At 42.4% G+C, this 18927-nt stretch overlaps 1 protein-coding gene across 1 annotated transcript in view; it reads right to left on the bottom strand.

Moving 5' to 3' along the window:
* Positions 1-16584, bottom strand: part of cntn3b (contactin 3b) — a 66005-nt gene extending 49421 nt beyond the window's left edge. The window contains exons 1-2 of the mRNA XM_083770896.1: positions 16459-16584; positions 5408-5543 (exon numbers count right to left, since the gene is read on the bottom strand). Of these exons, the coding sequence (XP_083627022.1) occupies positions 5408-5462 (55 nt within the window). The 5' untranslated portion in view covers positions 5463-5543; positions 16459-16584. The remainder of the gene's footprint in view (positions 1-5407; positions 5544-16458) is intronic.
* Positions 16585-18927: the final 2343 nt, after the last annotated feature.

Raw genomic sequence — 18927 nt, 5'->3', positions numbered from 1 at the left:
ATGGAATGCATATACTAATAAAAACAACTTAATACTTCCTTAGGTTAATATAAGCATCAAAGCAATATTTTAAAGATTTGTATTAGCTGTGGCAAACCAGGGGAAACAGCCAGGCCTATTCCCCACAGAAGGAGGCTGGGGGAGGTGATAGTATATCACCCTGTACCCGTCCAGTGTACAGGTATTGCAGCCAATGGGAGCCTGGACATGGATTGGACGCACCTGCAGCCAGTAAGGCAATCAACAGAAGCTTTTAAATAGCCGACGCCCAAGCTGCCTAGTGAGTCAGTTTGGACTAATGGAGGAGTGAGGAAGCAGGAATCACTCTGTTCATGAGGAGGCTGGTATGAGGGATATCACACAAGTGAGTACAAGATTTAACTCAAACATTTGGACCCACTTGGATGTGGTGTGCGTGTATTGTGGCTCACCTGGTCTCGTTCTCTCTCTCTCCCTACCTCCTAGGCCAACTGAACTCCACAAGGGAGGGCATACAGCACTCTTCCCCCACCTGAATGCATTAGTCACTAGCTCTCTCTCTGCTCTGCCCACAGGATTGTGCATAGAAGCCCAAGCCCCTGTCAGGAGGAACCCTAAGTTGACGTTTTGCCCCGTTTTCCCCTTTCCCACAAGTTAATAAAAGACAATTTAAGTTACATCTGACTCTGAGCCTCTTATTTTATTGTGAATCTTGCCTATTCTCCCCTGGGTTGCCACATAGCATATGCATTCCATACATTCCACAGACCACACATGGACATATAATGGTAAATGGTAAATGGTGCATTTATATAGCGCCTTTATCCAAGGCGCTTTACAGAGATTGTGCATTACATTCACCCATTCATACACCGATGGCAGTGGAAACCATGCAAGGCACCAACTAGCACATCGGGAGCAATTAGGGGTTCAGTGTCTTGCTCAAGGACACTTTGACAGTAACTCTGGGGGAGCCCGGGTTTGAACTGGCAACCTTACGGTTACCATCCAGGCACTCTACCCCTGAGCCATCGCCGCCCCGCACATATGACATGAAAGATTCTCCATTTATGAAAGAAATAAAATATTGATGGTGTTAAGTTTAAATTTTTAGTTATAGAGGGCAAGTATAATGTTTTAAGGCATATTTGTCTTATTAGCCAGGGATCCTTTTAAGGAACTATTCCAGTCATCATTGCGGCTCCATATGTACACACACTTCTAAAGGCGTATCAGGATGGAAGAGGTTCTCCTATGATTGCAAGCCAAATAACCACATTTTGTGGTTTAATTCAGTGCCATATTTGCATAGTTTGTACAGTATGTATGCAACGTCTGCTCCATATGGCTTTAGCAAGATGAGTAATCTTTCCTGCATTTTGGGCGAGCCTACTTATTAATGCTATGCATTACTGGGACAGTGAAAATCAGTAGCCAAGCAATTACAAATAGTTTATGACTACAATGGAAAATCTCCACATCAGGGATGAGCATTTTAAAGATTTTTTTAATTTCTTCAAGATTTACTGAATAATTGACTTGATTATTACGATGTGGTCAATTTTCAAAACCATTATTAATACACTTTATTTCATAGATGTGCTTTGCAAGCTACTGAGGATAAAATTATGTAAAAAAACAGTCCAACATGAACCAAAAGTCAACAGAAGACAAATTAATAGCAGACGCCTGAACTCTTGATTCTCATTACGATGTTACCTTGTAGAAATGAATAAACAAAACAAACATAAATGTCAGACACTAGAGTGGTTTTCTGCCTCTTACTCAGGTACAGTATTTGTGGATTTTTGGGTTCTCCGAAACTGTTGGTTTGTTTGAAATGCCATTCTGCACAGCACACCTTGGGGACATATGAGACAGGTTTGAGACCAAACGTTTGGACGTTTTACCGAGTCATACCTGGGACACATTTTGTGTGAGATACACAGACAGAGATTATGTGAATTATAGTAGATATCTGAATAATAAGTGATAAAAGCTATACTGAAACAAACTGGAAATTGGTTTTCTGGAAGCTCACTGCAATCTGTAGCCTTTATAGCCCAATTATCTATTCTGAAAAAAACCTAAGGGTGCTGCAGAATTTGGAGGCAGTAGCATGTGGCAGATGGGTGAATTTCCTGAGTCTCAGTGGCGTGTATTTTCCCACCTTGTATGGTATTTGGGGTTCCTTATTGCTGCATGCTGATGTGGGAGGTGAGGTGCAGAAGGGGTTGTGTTTGCAGATCAGTGCTGCACTGCTTTTGACAAGGATCACAACCCCAGTCAGCCTGCTTTGACAAGGTCAAGCTGATTATAGCGAGGCATGCAGCACTCGTCCATTGCAAGATACATGCATACACCTTTGCTTTGCAGTCATCATTGCTGCCAGTCAGAAATCTCCATATTTCAACTTTTTGTGTTGTGAGCTAGATTTATTCTATAACAATGGTTATGTTTTGGCTTGTGTATCCTCGGAAACACAGACATTTTTATTTCCAGGGAGAAAAAAAAGTCTTGGACAGAGTCCCCTTCAATTCGGCATAGAGTAGCACAAACGTCGATCACTCTCTGCTGATTTCTGATCGTCTGCACCTTTGTTGAATTGACGCACACACGCACACCCGTACACACACACACTCCTCTCTCTCTCTGTCGCTCTAATTAATTAGTCTCATGTCGCGCAGCTGCGTCTAGATTCTCCTGGCGGATCCTGCCGGGAGCTGCCTATGCCATAGAAAGCATAGGTGGACCCCAGGCTATGGCTTGTGTGGCACAGACTGGTAAAGTAGCTGCCCACCACCGCAGAGTCTGGGGGGTTGAATTCACGACGATGCAGTCTGCTTTGTCGAGTGTCTACAAACACAATTGGCCCGTGTTCGGGGGAGGGAAGCCGGGCGGGGAAGGTTATATTTGTCACTACAAAAAGACCTACCAAGTGAGGCAGCACCTGTCAGTGGGGAGTGGGGGCGGGAGGAGTAGGACGAAGGCTCTACGCCCTCCCAGTGGGGGCTCCTCACTGGCAGGTAGGTCAGTAGGATACACCAGCAGTGACAACACACATCAATGCGTGTTGGTATGGAGGTGGGGGTGTTGGGGGGTACAGGGTATGGGAAGAATTATATTGGGGGGGGGGGGGGGATTTAAACTGGGAAAAACAAATCATTAAATTGAATTGAATCATTAATCGCAAAAATGTGTGACAATTCATTGTCAAGTCATGATCGTGACAGCAGACACTAAGAAATGCCAGTGCACAGACCCCTGCAGGCGTCCATCTGCATGATTAATTTGGCAACTACAACTGAGTTTACGGACTGGGCTTTTCACTGAAATGGTTACTGCTCGGGGAGCATCTCTTCTAGAAGTTTTATCACCATCTGCCCATTCATTTTTTAGATTGTGTGAAAGTGGATGTTTTGTCCTAATGGTGGCTGGAAAGGCCATTAGGTGAACAGAAACAGTAGGGTTAAACCAATTAGATAGCTTGTTGTTACACTGCCCTCATGCATAGCAGGGTATTGTAATTGGTTGTGTGTGTGTGTGTGTGTGTGTGTGTGTGTGTGTGTGTGTGTGTGTGTGTGTGTGTGTGTGTGTGTGTGTGTGTGTGTGTGTGTGTGTGTGTGTGTGTGTGTGTGTGTGTGTGTGTGTGTGTGTGTGTGTGTGTGTGTGTGTGCGTGCATGTGCGTGCGTGTGCGTGCACGCGTGCGTGCATGTGGTTGTGAATGATCAGTAATCTTCTTTGAAGACATTATTACATTTTGGGTTGCAACGGTCAAGGTCAAAATGACTTGCAGCTCATAACTCAGAGACACGTAGAACAAGACGTGTGGGTGGTGGAACAGTTTGCATTCACAGTTTGCATTTAATTTGTTGGTGTTTTGAGTCCATTTTCAGATACAGTGATTCAAGAATCAAGTGGGTGTATTCATTTTGGTACTACTAAACGCATGTGTGGGAAGTGCACGAGTAGTGACAAATAAATTAAACCTACTGCATGGACCCTACGGAAGCGTTACTGAAATGTGTAAAAGTAACACTACTATCTAAATAATGTAAAGCTAATATTAATAATGGTCTGTATTAATTGCTACAAAAGGCAGAACAAAGAGCAGAATAACCTAAATGTTAATACCACTAGTACTGTCCTTTAAGGTTAGTTTGCTTGAAGCTTATTCCCCCGAGACGTGGGTGTGAATTACCCATGAGCCAATTTGAATAACATTCATTGGGATTTACAATGTCATTTGTGCAAAGGTTGACATTCTTGTAGAGTATCTGTATTTCTCCTCTTCAAATCCCATGTGGCCACAAGGGCAGAACAAGGTACACTAGCAAGTAGATTGTGCTAAAAGAGCAGAGCAGAGCCAGTTCCATTCTAGGGATTCTGATAATAATCTCGGACATGTCATAAACAGGAATGGGAATGGAATCCCAGATGCCCCTGACAGTGTTTTGTAAATGAACAGATGGAGGTTGCTGTGGGAATTGGTGAAGGACACCATAGTGAAGATAACAGCAACTTAATCAATATAACCTTATTGGTAGCATTCTAACGTTCTGCAGTTATGATCACAATATTGATGGAGAATAAAAGTATACTATATAATGGTAGCCTCGGTCCCAGCCTTACTCATCTGTGAAGAGAAAAGCCTGGTCACAATCTAAGGCAGAGATTGCATAGCCGGAATTGTCGGGCCAGAACATCCGTCAGATGCATTTCCCCCGGATATGATATTTTTCGGTCAATCACAACACGTTTCATACACAGAGAATGTACTGTAAACAGATTTGTAAAGCGTCAACGTCATTTCCCTGAGCGGGACGTCCGCCAAATTCCCGCTACTTCCGCCAAATTCCAGCAATGCACTCTACAGCGTAGGTCTTGCCCAGCGTGATATAATGGTTTTATTTTTTTTAACCATTAAAGGAGTAGTTCATTGTTAAAGGAGAACTCCACACCAAAACATATGTACCCTGAATCAGCCTATAATCCTGTCTCAACATGCTGTACATGTACATGTTGGCCTTGAATTGTTTCATAGATGCGCCCTGTTCTCCATTTTCCCCACCCCTCCCAGTTGCTCCCACAGTAAAATGCAGCTTTTGTTTTGGAGTTTTAACTAGATTGTTTTATATGGTTTTCCTGCTGTTAATCTTGGCCTGCAAGTATTCAAGTATTTTCTTGTTTTTTGGATTCATTAGCTATGAAGGAATGTTATACAGTACAAATTAACACTTGCCTTGTATTCAAAACATCACAGGGTGAGTAAGATTATAGAAATAAAGTAATTTCTTGGGCAAACTAATCCTTTAAGAAATTTACATTAGAAATCAGCTCAAGCTATTAAAATAAATTGGGTTATGACATGGATGGCCATATCAGATGCAGTTCATCTCCATTAAATTGTGTAGTAAAATATCTTACCTGCAAGGCATCCAGTGATTGCTAGAAGTACAATTTGTCTCCATGGTAACATCATCTTCAATTGCCACGGGCAAATATGACTCTCATCCAACTGCTTGTGAATGACAATCTCTCCTTTGAATACAGCAAACTCAATCTGTGGGGAAAGTAATCAAGGACATTTTTAAATAAATAATTTTGTGATTTTGTAACATATTACAAGCATTAATCAAAACAAAGATGATTAGCATTGCCTACATACTGTTAGAACATGTGTTTAACTAGTTTACTGTGAATTACTGTATGAAAGTGAATCCTATTCCTAGAAGTATGAACTACAGTTACTATACCGTATTATACAACGTGAGAATACAACCCCAGTCCCCAGAACTCATTGTCATGCCAAAAAGGAAACAAAACACTTGCAAAATGGGAATGTTTTTTTCCCTTTACAATGCATTTTGTTTCATCCTGCATAACAAGCTCAATTCTACTTCTTCAGAGGGAAGCGAGGGTGGGAATGATTGACCTCAAACGACACTCTCCTCTGCTTACTGTGTCTGACTATTAATAGGAGCCGGCAGACAATGTGCTAGTATAGTGCTCTCAGCAGTAAAATGCCACTTAATGCTACTTCAAGGGTTTGGTGGATAATTTTACAACTCAATATGCATGTGTTGCCTTTAATGTGTGTGGTAGCCAAGTCTATGGACTTTTTATGTTTGGTTTAAGCATGCCCCCTGTGACGTGAAAAGCAAACAAAGGTGCCCCTCACTTCACACGGTAGCATTTCAAAGGACTTCTGAGGCTGACTTATACAAAGTGCATTGCAGTAGTTAACCTACTTGAGATAAGCAAAGTATGAATTCGTTTTTAAGGATTGCTGCTGAGATAGCAATGGTCGTAGCAATATTTCTGAGATGAAAGAATGCTGTTTTGGTCACTTTGTTTTATTGGGAATTAAACCTCAAATCAGAGTCTTTTGGTTTGATCGGGGAGTCAGGTTTCCAAGTCTTTTAAAGAGCTCGTCCCCTTTTGTTTATGTCTTATGCTCTTTTCATTCTAGAAATGTATTACTAATTAATTTAAAGATGGAGTGCCACAATTTTTGTATTTTTCCAGTTTTTCATGTGTCTATGAGTTGACAGTACTTCATTAGACACCCTGGAGTCGTTTTTATGTGCAATGGTGTATTAACTTTGTATTTAGGGTTTCTTCCTGGAGTCTCTTGATAGTCAAACGGGCCAATGAAATAAACAGTAAAATAGTGACATCACCCTCCCCTAACCCCTCCTCCTTTATCATACAACTACAGCTGTGGGTGTGGCTTCAGTTCAGGTGGATCACCACCAGGGGGGCAGTCAGCCAGATATTTCGTGAAGCCTCATTTGAAATCGGTAGTTCATATAATGGCCTGTTGTGGCGCTGGACTGGACCCAAAAAGCCCCATAGCTCCATAGAGGCCCATGTATTTTGGCCCAACTTCACCTAGACTGTAATACCTTAATAAACATGGTCATGAATACTTTCTGCTTCCAGTCACTAGTTTAAAGTCTCATTTCTAATGTCATAATATTGTTTTGGAAAATGATGGTCCCATTAATTAAAAAAATTACCATAAAGTCGCGTATGTTCTGAGGGGCGTGGCTACCGTTACAGTCTATGATCGGGATTCCCCTCCCACTCGAGTCAAAATAAAAACCAACGGAGAAGAAGGGGGGAAGTCCCGCCTCGTTGTCTGGGCCAGCCAATGGCCAGCTGGGCCAAAACGGAGCCAGCCAATGGCCAGCTGGTCCAAAACGGATCTAGAAAGATGGCGACTTACAGTGCATTAGAATGCAAGGGATTTCAGGCTTCATTTTACGTTCATGTTAGACCCGGGGAACGCTTTGTCCATATTTTTTACAGTCTATGATCACCACCCATCACCACCCACCACGCAAACCAGGCATACTTTATGAACTGGTGGGCGTGTCCACATAAAAGCATACTTTTAACAAATACTGTACACTTTTTGGAAAAAGTTATTCCTCCTTATATTATAATAATACCTAATGACCATGTTTTAGGGTGGAAAAAAATGGCACTCCATCTTTAATGATTACAAACAGGGAGTTTCTGCATTGTTTGATTCAACATTTATGTAGAATTGTGTCTCATCAGCAGAGCTATGAAAGCTAACATGTTCTCTAATGAGTCTGACATCACCGTCCTAGTTTAAGCATATAGTGAGAACAGCAGAGGCCTAAGGCATTGTGCCTCTGCTGGGTCCATTGTGCAACATGAGTTATGTCATATTTCCCTGATATGACACAAAAATGTCCTTCCTGTAATAATTGTGTTCAGAACCCGTATAGAACACTCTGAGAGGCACCTTCATTGCATGTTGCCTTTCGGCCAACGCCATGTGAATGTAGGCTACTAGTAACGCCACACATCTATGTGGCATTGCGATCTGAGTGAATGAAGGCAGACAGCGATTTATGTAGTTATGTGGCCGCTCGGTAATAATCGGTCAATCACACATGACAGAAAAGGGAAACTGCGAACACCCACAAAGCCGGGTTGAAAACGCAGAGGTAAAGTTAGTGGGGCCAGTTAGTGGGGCTACAAAGCACTGGTGTAAATGGCATTTACGCATCCTCCGCAAGTCTATGACTATGACTTGCCCGAACTGTGCACAAAGCTGTGTGCGCACAAAGTGTGCTCTTCTCAGTTGTATATACTAGTCCTTACCCGTTCTAATATATGAACACCAAATTAGGTACAGTGTGGGTAATGAGATATTAATAGTAATAGAGTAATAGATCATATTATTGATTGGGAGGGTATTATTAACGAATGAGCTTGAGAAGGGCACATTACGCATATTATTAGGCAAGTGGTCTGCGGAGCATTCCCTGAGGGGGGGGGGGGGGGTGTCTGTGTATTCCTGGGCCTCACACAAACACGTCTCTGTGTGGCTGAGACACGCACGCACTCTGGCACACACGCACACACCCCAGAGTTGGTTTTGACACAGCAGCAGCGCCCTGGACGGCATGTGCACAGTACACTGACAGGCGGGGGCGGGTGTTTACGGCACAACCCTATAGGGATTGTGAATGACGCGCGCGTGACCCGTCGTGAGACAGATAATCGCGATGTTTTAAAAAATAAATCACATTCTGTGCAGTATAGGCTTTGGTAACATTGTCCTTGGCTTTGACTACTTCAGACCACGCATCAGCAGGCTTTCAGCTGCCTGTCTGCCACGCACCCCCCAGCACGATGCCTGTGCTGTTCCACCCGCGTTTGGTTTGATGTGATATGGAGTGATGTTCGAACATTGCAAAGTTGTCGCTATGATATGGGGGAGGAAGCGAGAGTGAATACACGTTACTTATCAGTATGGCTAAAGGCAGCTAGGCTAGAGACTTGGGGACTGAAGGTACGTTCAAAGCTGAAGATATGTAATAAGCTTCAGTCGCGCAACTGTGGTCGCGCGCAGGTCAGCGCCTGTGTGAAGTGAGTGGTGCAACTCCGTGTGGGGGTTCCCGGGGGGGGGGGGGGAGTTCCAGACCCCCAGGAACGGGCCGGTTCCGGCGTGCTGCCCCGTGTACGCAACGGTTGAGAAATGACAGAGTTACCGTGTGCCGGTCCCTCTACTGTACTGTACTGTACTGTACTGTACTGTACTGTACTGTACTGTACTGTACTGTACTGTACTGTACTGTACTGTACTGTACTGTACTGTACTGTACTGTACTGTACTGTACTGTACTGTCACTGTACTGTATTGGCACACCAGAAATCATCATATAACAGTTAATATGTGCGTGTGTGTTTGTGTGTTAAGTTGCGCACAGGTGGTGAAAAACAACAATGCTGTTTTCGTGCTCATACCCAGCCAGGCAGGCAGGCAGGCACCTACCCACACACATAAGTCTGTAAGGGAGTGGTTGCACCACTCGTTTCCATGCAAGAGCTGTACCTGTCTTCCCCCTCCCTCGAGTGGTGGATAATATTATCGGTATATTAGGATACAACAGATACTGTAGTACACAGTAAGTAAACGTTGGGAGTGTAACCAAATTACCCTGCGCGTGTTCGCCATGGTGGAATGTTAGAGTCCAGGCCACTGAGTGCAGCAGATGAAATAGGGGCGTCACAGTGTGTTGGCATGTCGGCAGTCGTAGCACTGGGCCAGGCGCGAAATTGTGTAGGCCACTTTTTGTTGTGTTGCGGCTGTAGCAGAGTAAGCATGACAGTGGGGTAACACCGACAACAGTGGCCTGTGATGCAGGTGATGCTAGGGGGCAGGGTGGAAATTTTAATTCACTAATACATTAATTATTAATTTATAATTTGTTAAATGGAAAAAAGGGCTTCGTTAAGACCTCAATAATGTTATGGTCAATGCCTGTGTGAAAAGTGAAAGCGATTGGTGCAGCCAGTGAGGAGCAGCGACAGTGTTTCAGACATTCAGACAGACTTTCAGGAATTCATTCATTCAGACATTGAGTGAATTTTAGTTAGATATAGATACTGCTTAGAAGACGTAATGTGTAAGAGTGTTCTACCATTGTGGCGTGTGTGAAATGAATTGGAGAATGTTAGGTACATTGTAAAGCACATTTGAGGGGTTGGAAAGATTAGAACAGATGCTGTATAATTATAAATGCATTTACAGGTGGCACAGTGGAAAAGTACTTGCCCACCACCGTGGCACCACGGTGGTGCATCTGGCTTTGTCGAGCGTCTATACAAACAAAATTGGTAGGTGTTCGGGCCGGGGGAGGGAGACTGGGCAGGGAGGGTGTCTCTGCATGTCACCTGTCAGCAGGGACTGTTGGGCAGAAAGAGTAGCACAAAGGCTGTACAATACATCCTCCTGGTGGGGGCTCCTCATTGGCAGGTGGGTCAGCAGGATGCAACAGCAGAGACAAAATGTGTGGGCCTGTGGGGAGGAATTAATTTGACTAAATTGGGGGGAATTGGCTTAATAAATAGTCATATATATGCACATATAGTTAGATAGACATTTATTATTATTATTATTGCAGTCTCATAGTTAATAACATATAGATTTTGAAATAGATTAACAAAGAGCTAGAGATTTTCCAGATCACATTTGTGGGTGGACATTGTGATATTAGTGTTAGTGTTGTCCTTTTTTGTAACCAAATCTTAAAAAAAAAACACAATCCTAAGCAACTTGATGATTTTAGACGTGCACTCTTAACATACATTTTACTTCTTACCAGAGAGGGAGATGTGTATGCAAAGTGTTTAATACTTCTCATAATAACCTATATAAAGCACGTGTGTTTACCGATGTTTCATCTGCATTCAACACGCTGCAGCCACATATTTTAATAGAAAGGTTGCTATGTGAGTTTATTTTTGCCTCACAAGCTTGTACTGTGGATCTTGGACTTCTTGACTGACAAAGAGCAGAGGGTCTCTGTAAAAGGCCATCTCTCAGACTCGTAGTTATGTCAACAGGCTCGCCACAGCGGTGCATCCTTTCTTTCACCCTTACTCTTTATTATGTACACTGACAGATGCACCAGGAGCTCCCGGGAGGGCAGCTATTCGGTCACATTTTCTGATGACACCGCGATGCTGTCCCTTCTCCCTTCTGCTCTCATGTATTTAATTTATTGGTGTGATGGACTTGAATGTGTCTAAAACCAAACCATGTATTGATTTTAGATGTAAAAGAAGAAACAGTGCATCATACAGAATGAAAGTGTTGAAATTGTCACACCAGACAAATATTTGGGTACAATTTTGGATGTGATGTACTGTAAACACTATAACATTATTGTAAGGCGCGATTCATACTCCTATTTTAGAGCAGAATAAAAGTCGGTTCGGCCTACAATGGGACGTCATTTGAGGTTCGGGGGGGGGGGGGGGGGCTCTTCGATGCTACTGAAAATTTCTGACGAGCCAAAATCATTTCGGCACTACAGCGGTAAAATAGAAGTATGAATCGGCCCTAAGAATAGAGAATTCACCTTTCGTGTGAACTAAATTAATTTTCTGTCAGGCCCAATTCAAGAGATTTATTTGTCATGCTCATATTGTGTGTGTGTGTGTGTGTGTGTGTGTGCGTGTGTGCGTGTGTGCGTGCGTGCGTGCGTGCGTGCGTGCGTGCGTGCGTGCGTGCGTGAAATGTTGGTCTGACATGCTCTACCAAACATGCTCTGTCAATCTTTTACTGAGAGTCTTCTGACTGAGCTTTTATCTGCTGATTGCACAGCATTACAGAAAAAGAAAGAAACAGCCTGAACACTGAACAGTATTGTTGAAAGATTGTGTTCAGAACCAGATTATTGGAGTGAAACAAAGAGACCATCTTGCAAGTGAATTGTCTCTATTGCCACCCGGGTGTCATTTTACCTGCTTGTAAAACAAACTGAAATCTGAGTTTTAAATGCTCTGTATGTTTCTTTCTTTTTTTGGTTTTGTGTTTTTTTTTTTAATCTTTATTGTTTATCAAGGTTATTTTCCAGATTATATATATATATGTTATTCCCCGGTTTAGTGCCTTTGTGCTTTTGGTTGTATGTTACTGTGTTTGTTTGTGCACAAGGTATTCATAACTAATTGCCCCTAGTGGGATTAATAGGCCTACAGTTGTTTTGAATTTGAATTGAATCACTTGTGCAGAAGGGCTCCTGCTGATGCTTTAATCTAAATCACAGTCACTGGTAGCTGATATGTCTCCTAGGATTAAGAACTCTAACCCGTGCCCCCACATCCCCATAATTACCTGGCCCTGAAGTATGGATTACTTTGTTTTATCAACTTGCAAATGTGGCTTCAAGCTAGGACTATCTGTTAGCCTAATGTTAGTTTTTCATCAGAATAGTAGAGTAAACAGAACTGAACAGATGAGGAGACACACACAGCGGGGGTGGGGTTGAGCGACGTGGGCTGTGTATTAATACTGTAATAATCCAGCAAGTCCTGGCATAGCACGATGGCATTCATTGATCCTCATCTTCTGTAATTGCAAGCACAGCTAGATTTGGAGTGGGATTTCCTGGTGTCTTTCATAGTGGTTATTTTGCCACTCTAAGATTCCATCACATTGGATTACACGGTTTGAGATCATACTGGCAAAAAAAAAAAAAGAAAGAGGAAAGGAAAGTAAAGGAAAGGAAAGGAAAGGAAAGGAAAGGAAAGGAAAGGAAAGGAAAAAAGAATGCCTTCAATTTCAGAGCACTACTGTATGAGCTGACATCTCTGACTCTGATGGATCCATCCTCATCATCGATGGAATTGCCACTTTTGCACTTTATATCTAACCTCATGTACATACAGCTGGTTTTTTATGCTGTGTATATAGGCAGATCTACAGTATATCTTTGCTTTTGCTTTTCTGATTTGAGAGCCAGTGTCCTACAGTACTTGCACAGGTTGTGGTGATTAGAATAAACTGATAAATACTGTGTATTTGAATAGCACATACACAATGTGCTTTACAACACACATTACATTCACCTATTCACATGCAACCATGCAAGGCACTAGCCTGTTCATAGGGAGCAGTATAGGGGTTCAGTGTCTTGCTGAAGGACGACACAAAGCCAAATTTCAAGACCTTCACTCTGCTACCCGAGCCAGTGCCACCCCATATATAATGATAGGGTATCATTATGTGGGCAATCTCAACCATAGGGATGAAAACAAGATTGGTCTGCCAAACATAATGAGGCATTATGGCCTCACCTCCACAGTAGCTAAGCCTAATGGAAGTCATTGGCTAAAAGTATTCCAGAGAAAATTAGATGCCTTCTTGGTTAGAGGGGCTGTTGTTTGGCACATAATTGATAGGAGAGGTGGTTAAAGGCATCCATTTCCCCCCGAGGGGCACCGTAATTGCAAAGAATCTAATAAGGGAAGGAGCAAAGGAGAAAGGTTCCATCATAACATGTGAGAATGTGTATGCGTGGTCTGTATTCAGATCACATCCAGAGTACAAGCTACGCAGAGCTGCTGGACAAACCAATTACAAGTGATGAAGGAAATCCTGTAGCACTCCCAAAGCATGTCATCAAGTATGCTGCTAAAATGGTATTCATTCACTGTACAAACTGCTCATAGTTGTTTTTCTTTCAACAACGATTTTGTACCATCTCCATTATAGAGGTCAGCAGACAACCTGGGAAAGAAGGATCCATCAGTTGAGAACGACACAGCCTGAATACATAGCTGGTCTGTGATTGAACCAATGAACCAATGAATCTGCCATCGTCTGCACCACTGCCTCCCAATGCAGTCTCTCTAAGGACTCACAGAGTCCATTTTACATAAATCATTTACTGTACGTGATTAACAAATCAAAACATAAGGCTTAGCACTTCAATACCACAGCTTAGATGTATAGGCTAGCTAGGAGATACATATCAAAAGGAAGGAATCGATTCAGCGATGGCGGACATCTTTTAAATCGATTACACTATGACCATTACCAAGCCAAGGTAATAAAGGGATGCCTGTGCTAACAGAAAGCATTAAGATTTCAAATAGCAAAGCATTCAATGTGAATGACCACATCCGCCCAGCAGCTTTTACTTTAGAACAATTCCCAATTTGGCTATTAAAATTTCAAGCACAACTTTGGAGGCATGAAATGTAAAAAGCAACCACTTAATACGTAACCGTGACTGGTATGTCGCTATTGTGCAAAAATGAATAACTTGATTAGGCGACCAACTGTGATGAGGCCACACTGCATGGGTCCATTTTCCTCACAGCCCAGCCGTGGGCATACAATGCCAAATTCTGGACAGGTTCATCATGGATGAACTGCAACCCCGCCTACGCAAAATATCTCTGTTTTAGGTACACACATTCTCGTTGTTAGGCATGAGAGAAGCGAGTGGCTGAATAGCCTCACCACTGCACCGTGGGCTTCAATATATTCATGCTTGTTACCCTCTCAGAGTTAAATTAACACTCAAGATACTCACATAATGGTGAGTAGTGGCTTCTGTCACTCAAATAATAATAACAATAAAACAAGGTTCACTTATTGTATTTTTCACATAAAGAAATTACAGTGCTTAAAAAGCCTTAACTTATGTCATAGCTACAGTAACAAGCAGCCTTTTTGAGGGGCGAACGTCTGGCTTTCAGACATGACGTCATGTGACAGCCAAGTCTATGGACTTTTTATGTTTACTTTAAGCATGCCCCCCGTGACGTCATGTGGCAGCCAAGTCTATGGACTTTGTGCATGCCCGCAAAGGCGCCCCTTCACATGAGTGTGATTTTTTAATGAATATAAAACATATATAAACAAAATACATTGGACAATTTACGTTTACAGATGTGAGAAATTAACTAAATTCCTGGATTACAGTGGTTCCTTGTGATGTTAAGCAAGGCTGCTGTCTAACACAGGACAGCAGAGTGTAAGTGCGCTTAAAGAGAGAGGAAGAAGTGAACGGTCCCCATCATCAAAGAAGGGCATATCCCCAGACCCACATCCAGAGATAGGCTACCGCTGCAAACACATGACTGAGGAAGGTCAAGGATGAACAGAGGAATATTTTGGAGACACTAACTGGACTGTGTGTGTGTGTGTGTGTGTGTGTGTGTGTGTGTGTGTGTGTGTGTGTGTGTGTGTGTGTGTGTGTGTGTGTGTGTGTGTGTGTGTGTGTGTGTGTGTGTGTTGGACTGCAAAAGGCCTACAGTCTGCAAACCCCCCACACACTTCTAGCCAATTTGTCATCATTACCTACAGTGTTTCTGATGGACCACCGTCACCACACATTTCCCATACAATACCATGCTCTATGCAACTGTTACCCTGTGATTCCATCTCTAAAGGGCTTCCAAAGCCATTAAGAGGACTGAAAGATGAAGTAGAACAAGTCCTTTTGTACTAGCATGCCTGATATGGCTGCATTATTATTATTAGAGAACAATTCAACATATGTCTTCTAAGATACTCACACCTGGCTCATTTGGCTGTGCTTGTTAGTATCCAAATAATGTGTAAAGAACCTATAAATATACATGAATATAAGAGAGGAGAATCACAATCCCCACTGAATAGTAACATACTTTGAAGATACAGCAGGCTGGTTTTTGTTGTTGTGCTCCTGTTGGTTCTCTGTTTTTAGAGGCCACGCAAACAACATAAAGTAGAAGAAAAATACAAAGAAAATGGGCTACTTGTGGAGAACAGTCTATTACTGGTTTCCCAGAAAACACAGGGAGAGTCAGCTATAGGGTCAACTAGTAAAATAATTTTCTCCGTTTTTCCAAGGCAAGCACTTGCCTAATCCTAATTACCTGAAAGAGACATTTGGAGTTGTAATCATCAAGGATAAGCCTACTTCGAAACAGAATTTTACCCTATTGTAAACAAGTGTAATGCTTAATTGGGTCGTCCACTCACAGTTAACAGTCTTTGTATTGAGTTTGTGCTTGAAATGTACTGTAATTCTGCAAACTGTTAATAAATATTTCAATCAATCAAAAAAATTGCAATGAAATGAACCAAGGCAGCAGTTCTAGAGAGACAATTGTGATGCTGCTCATCTGTATGACTGATCGGAATGGAGCAGCAACACCCAACACCATATGGACTTGGGTCCTAGTTGGAGACCAACAGTAGAAATCCCAATTGTCTCATACAACAATTCGACCACACACGCACACACACACACACACACACACACACACACACACACACACACACACACACACACACACACACACACACACACACGCACACACACACACACACACACACACACACACACACACACACACACACACACACACAGATTTTTAGGGGAGAAAGTATTTTTCAATTAAATCCTATAGCCTATCCTACAATTGCATTTTCCATACAGTAAATATTTCGTTTTCCATTCATGTTAGGAAATACTTTAAATAAGTTTTAACACATTTCACTGCAGATCTGAGGACCAGGTAGCAAAAAAGCAGCTGTCCTAAATCTAAAATCCTGAAGAAAAGAACCGTAGTAGCATGCCACCGTGACCGTAGTAAATTATTACAAGTCTATTTGCAATCGAATATTATTGGAGCAACACACTCACTTGTTCTAGGGTGCAGTTTTCTTCCTCTTCATCAAATAAGATTAAAATTAATTCCAATATCCATAAGACTGTAGCAGCCTACGTGACTGTCCGAGATGTAGTAGTAGTAAAATATACTAGTGGCTGGATCGCATTTTCTATCAAGTCTTCTTGATCCCTCAGAAGCCAATTAGACGCGGTTGCTCAAATGCTCACTGCTCCAGTGTTTGCAGAGTGTGCGCGCTACACCATGCACCGTACGAGTCCGTCTTTCGGCAAGGATCCGAGCGTTTCTTTTTGCAATTATTCCCGAATCATCCGATCAAGTTGGCTAGGTCAGGATGCTGGGCTCCACTGAATCGCTTGGTATAGGCTACATGCACGTACGCCTTTAGTAAGCCCGAGGATTGTTCTTCGACTTCTAGCCGCTGTATTACACTCCACAAGGTAAGCTGCTGCCAGGAGGGAGGCAGGGGTGCATCTGAGCCGAGATTGTGCGCATCCCTGTGCTCGTCGTTGTGCAGAGGCAGAAAGCGCCTACTGGTGGCACGTGGAAACACCCGCGCGCATTAGTAATCCAAGTACCAACTGTACCAACCCATGGCTTTGCTGCTTTGCTCAATTAAAGTGGACCTCCGTCTACGATCTGCGTTGTGTTTAATAACAAAAAAAGCCGACCCTGTGCGTTATTCTGAGCTTTCTCGAGCCAAATGAGCTCGTCCTATTATCCTATAACGCTCGGGACAAGAGCTGAGTTTGAGTTTATAGGCGCTTGTATAAGTGCAACCAAAAGTGCTTTATTGAAGTTTATTCACTGACACCAAAAATACAAAAAACATAAAAGAGGAGCTCCAAGTTCCAGTTTACGTGGTCATGATGGTTCTAGGCCTACTGTAGCCTACCTGGCAGTGGCTCTCAACTCAACTCAATGTTTATTGACCAGCAAGGTGGTAACTAGCCCATAGGCCTACAACAAACAGAAAAGTCCTATCTGATTGTATTAATTAAACCATGTTAAATTCACCAACATTGCAGCTGTATGAAAAGCTTGTAGACCTATATCCTCTTTCTATCTGCAATTAAAGGTATATTCAGTGATTTCACTTAATTCAAATATCACTTATTTTTTTGTTTTGTTGTGATAATCCTCCCTACTATAGAGTGTGCTGGCCATATAAGGAGTTCCTCCCTGTCCCCAGTTAACCCTAACCTGACGCTGCCAGATCCAAGAAGCTTGCTACACAAATTTGTTTCACAGCTTATTGGGATCTGGGATCGCGGAAGCAAATTCGATGACGGGGCTGTTCCTTTTTTCAAGATACTTGGTAGATGATTGGATGGGACCGTCTGTCTATCACCGTGTGGGCGTGCAAACACAACCAATCATATTGACGTGTCTATATAGCTTCACGTCCGGTTTCGCACATATCCCGCCCTTAGCTCACGCTGATTGGTCCGGTACGGAACGGATTTTTGTCAGCTCAACTGCCTGAGAGATCCCAGATGATTGCTGTGTTGGGGAACATGGTTACCCAATACCGCCCTCATCTGGCAGCGTCAGGTTAAGTTAACCCCTGGGGGTCAAAAAACCTTAGGTTTCGTTTTTGACTCTCTATCCTGATTGGACGAAAGGCTGGGTCCCACAGCCAAAAACGAAACCTAAGGTTTTTTGAGTGAAATCACTGAATATACCTTTAATTAAACCATGTTAAAGGTATATTCAGTGATTTCACTCAAAAAACCTTAGGTTTCGTTTTTGGCTGTGGGACCCAGCCTTTCGTCCAATCAGGATAGAGAGTCAAAAACGAAACCTAAGGTTTTTTGACCCCCAGGGGTTAACTGGGGACAGGGAGGAACTCCTTATATGGCCAGCACACTCTATAGTAGGGAGGATTATCACAACAAAACAAAAAAATAAGTGATATTTGAATTAAGTGAAATCACTGAATATACCTTTAAATTCACCAACATTGCAGCTGTATGAAAAGCTTGTAGGCCTATATCCTCTTTCTATCTGCAATTAAAGTGTTTGTTTAATAAAAAAAGATATGGTAGCTATACTATAAGAGGTCAATTCAAGCTTTTCATTCAGCTTTTCATGTCAATGAGAAATTGCAGCCTTAACACCTTGCTGGCAAGATGGCCACAGTGTGCATAATTGCATATGGTCAATATTCAGCTTTTAGCCAGTTAGTTTGAACGCCACCAAGGCAAGGGTTAAATAGATTATATAAATACAGTATATATTAGACTCGATTAGAGGCTTTGTAATTAATTAATCTCGATTAATTGCATTTTTTAATCAATCAATATTCGACCTGGGAACAGTGAGATTCTTTTTTCCAAATGGATTTTTGTATATCAGTGAATCAATGAATATTTTTTGTAATCAAGGTGGTACGCTACTTAACCAAGACCAACAGATAAGTGCAGGTAGTCTATATGAATATTCAAATGTGCTTTACATGGGGGGCATGAGAAAACTAATTA

The sequence above is a fragment of the Protomyctophum parallelum genome, assembly GCF_964188405.1.
Source record: "Protomyctophum parallelum genome assembly, chromosome: 8".
Lineage (NCBI taxonomy): Eukaryota > Metazoa > Chordata > Actinopteri > Myctophiformes > Myctophidae > Protomyctophum > Protomyctophum parallelum.
This window is presented reverse-complemented; position numbering and strand designations above follow the sequence as displayed.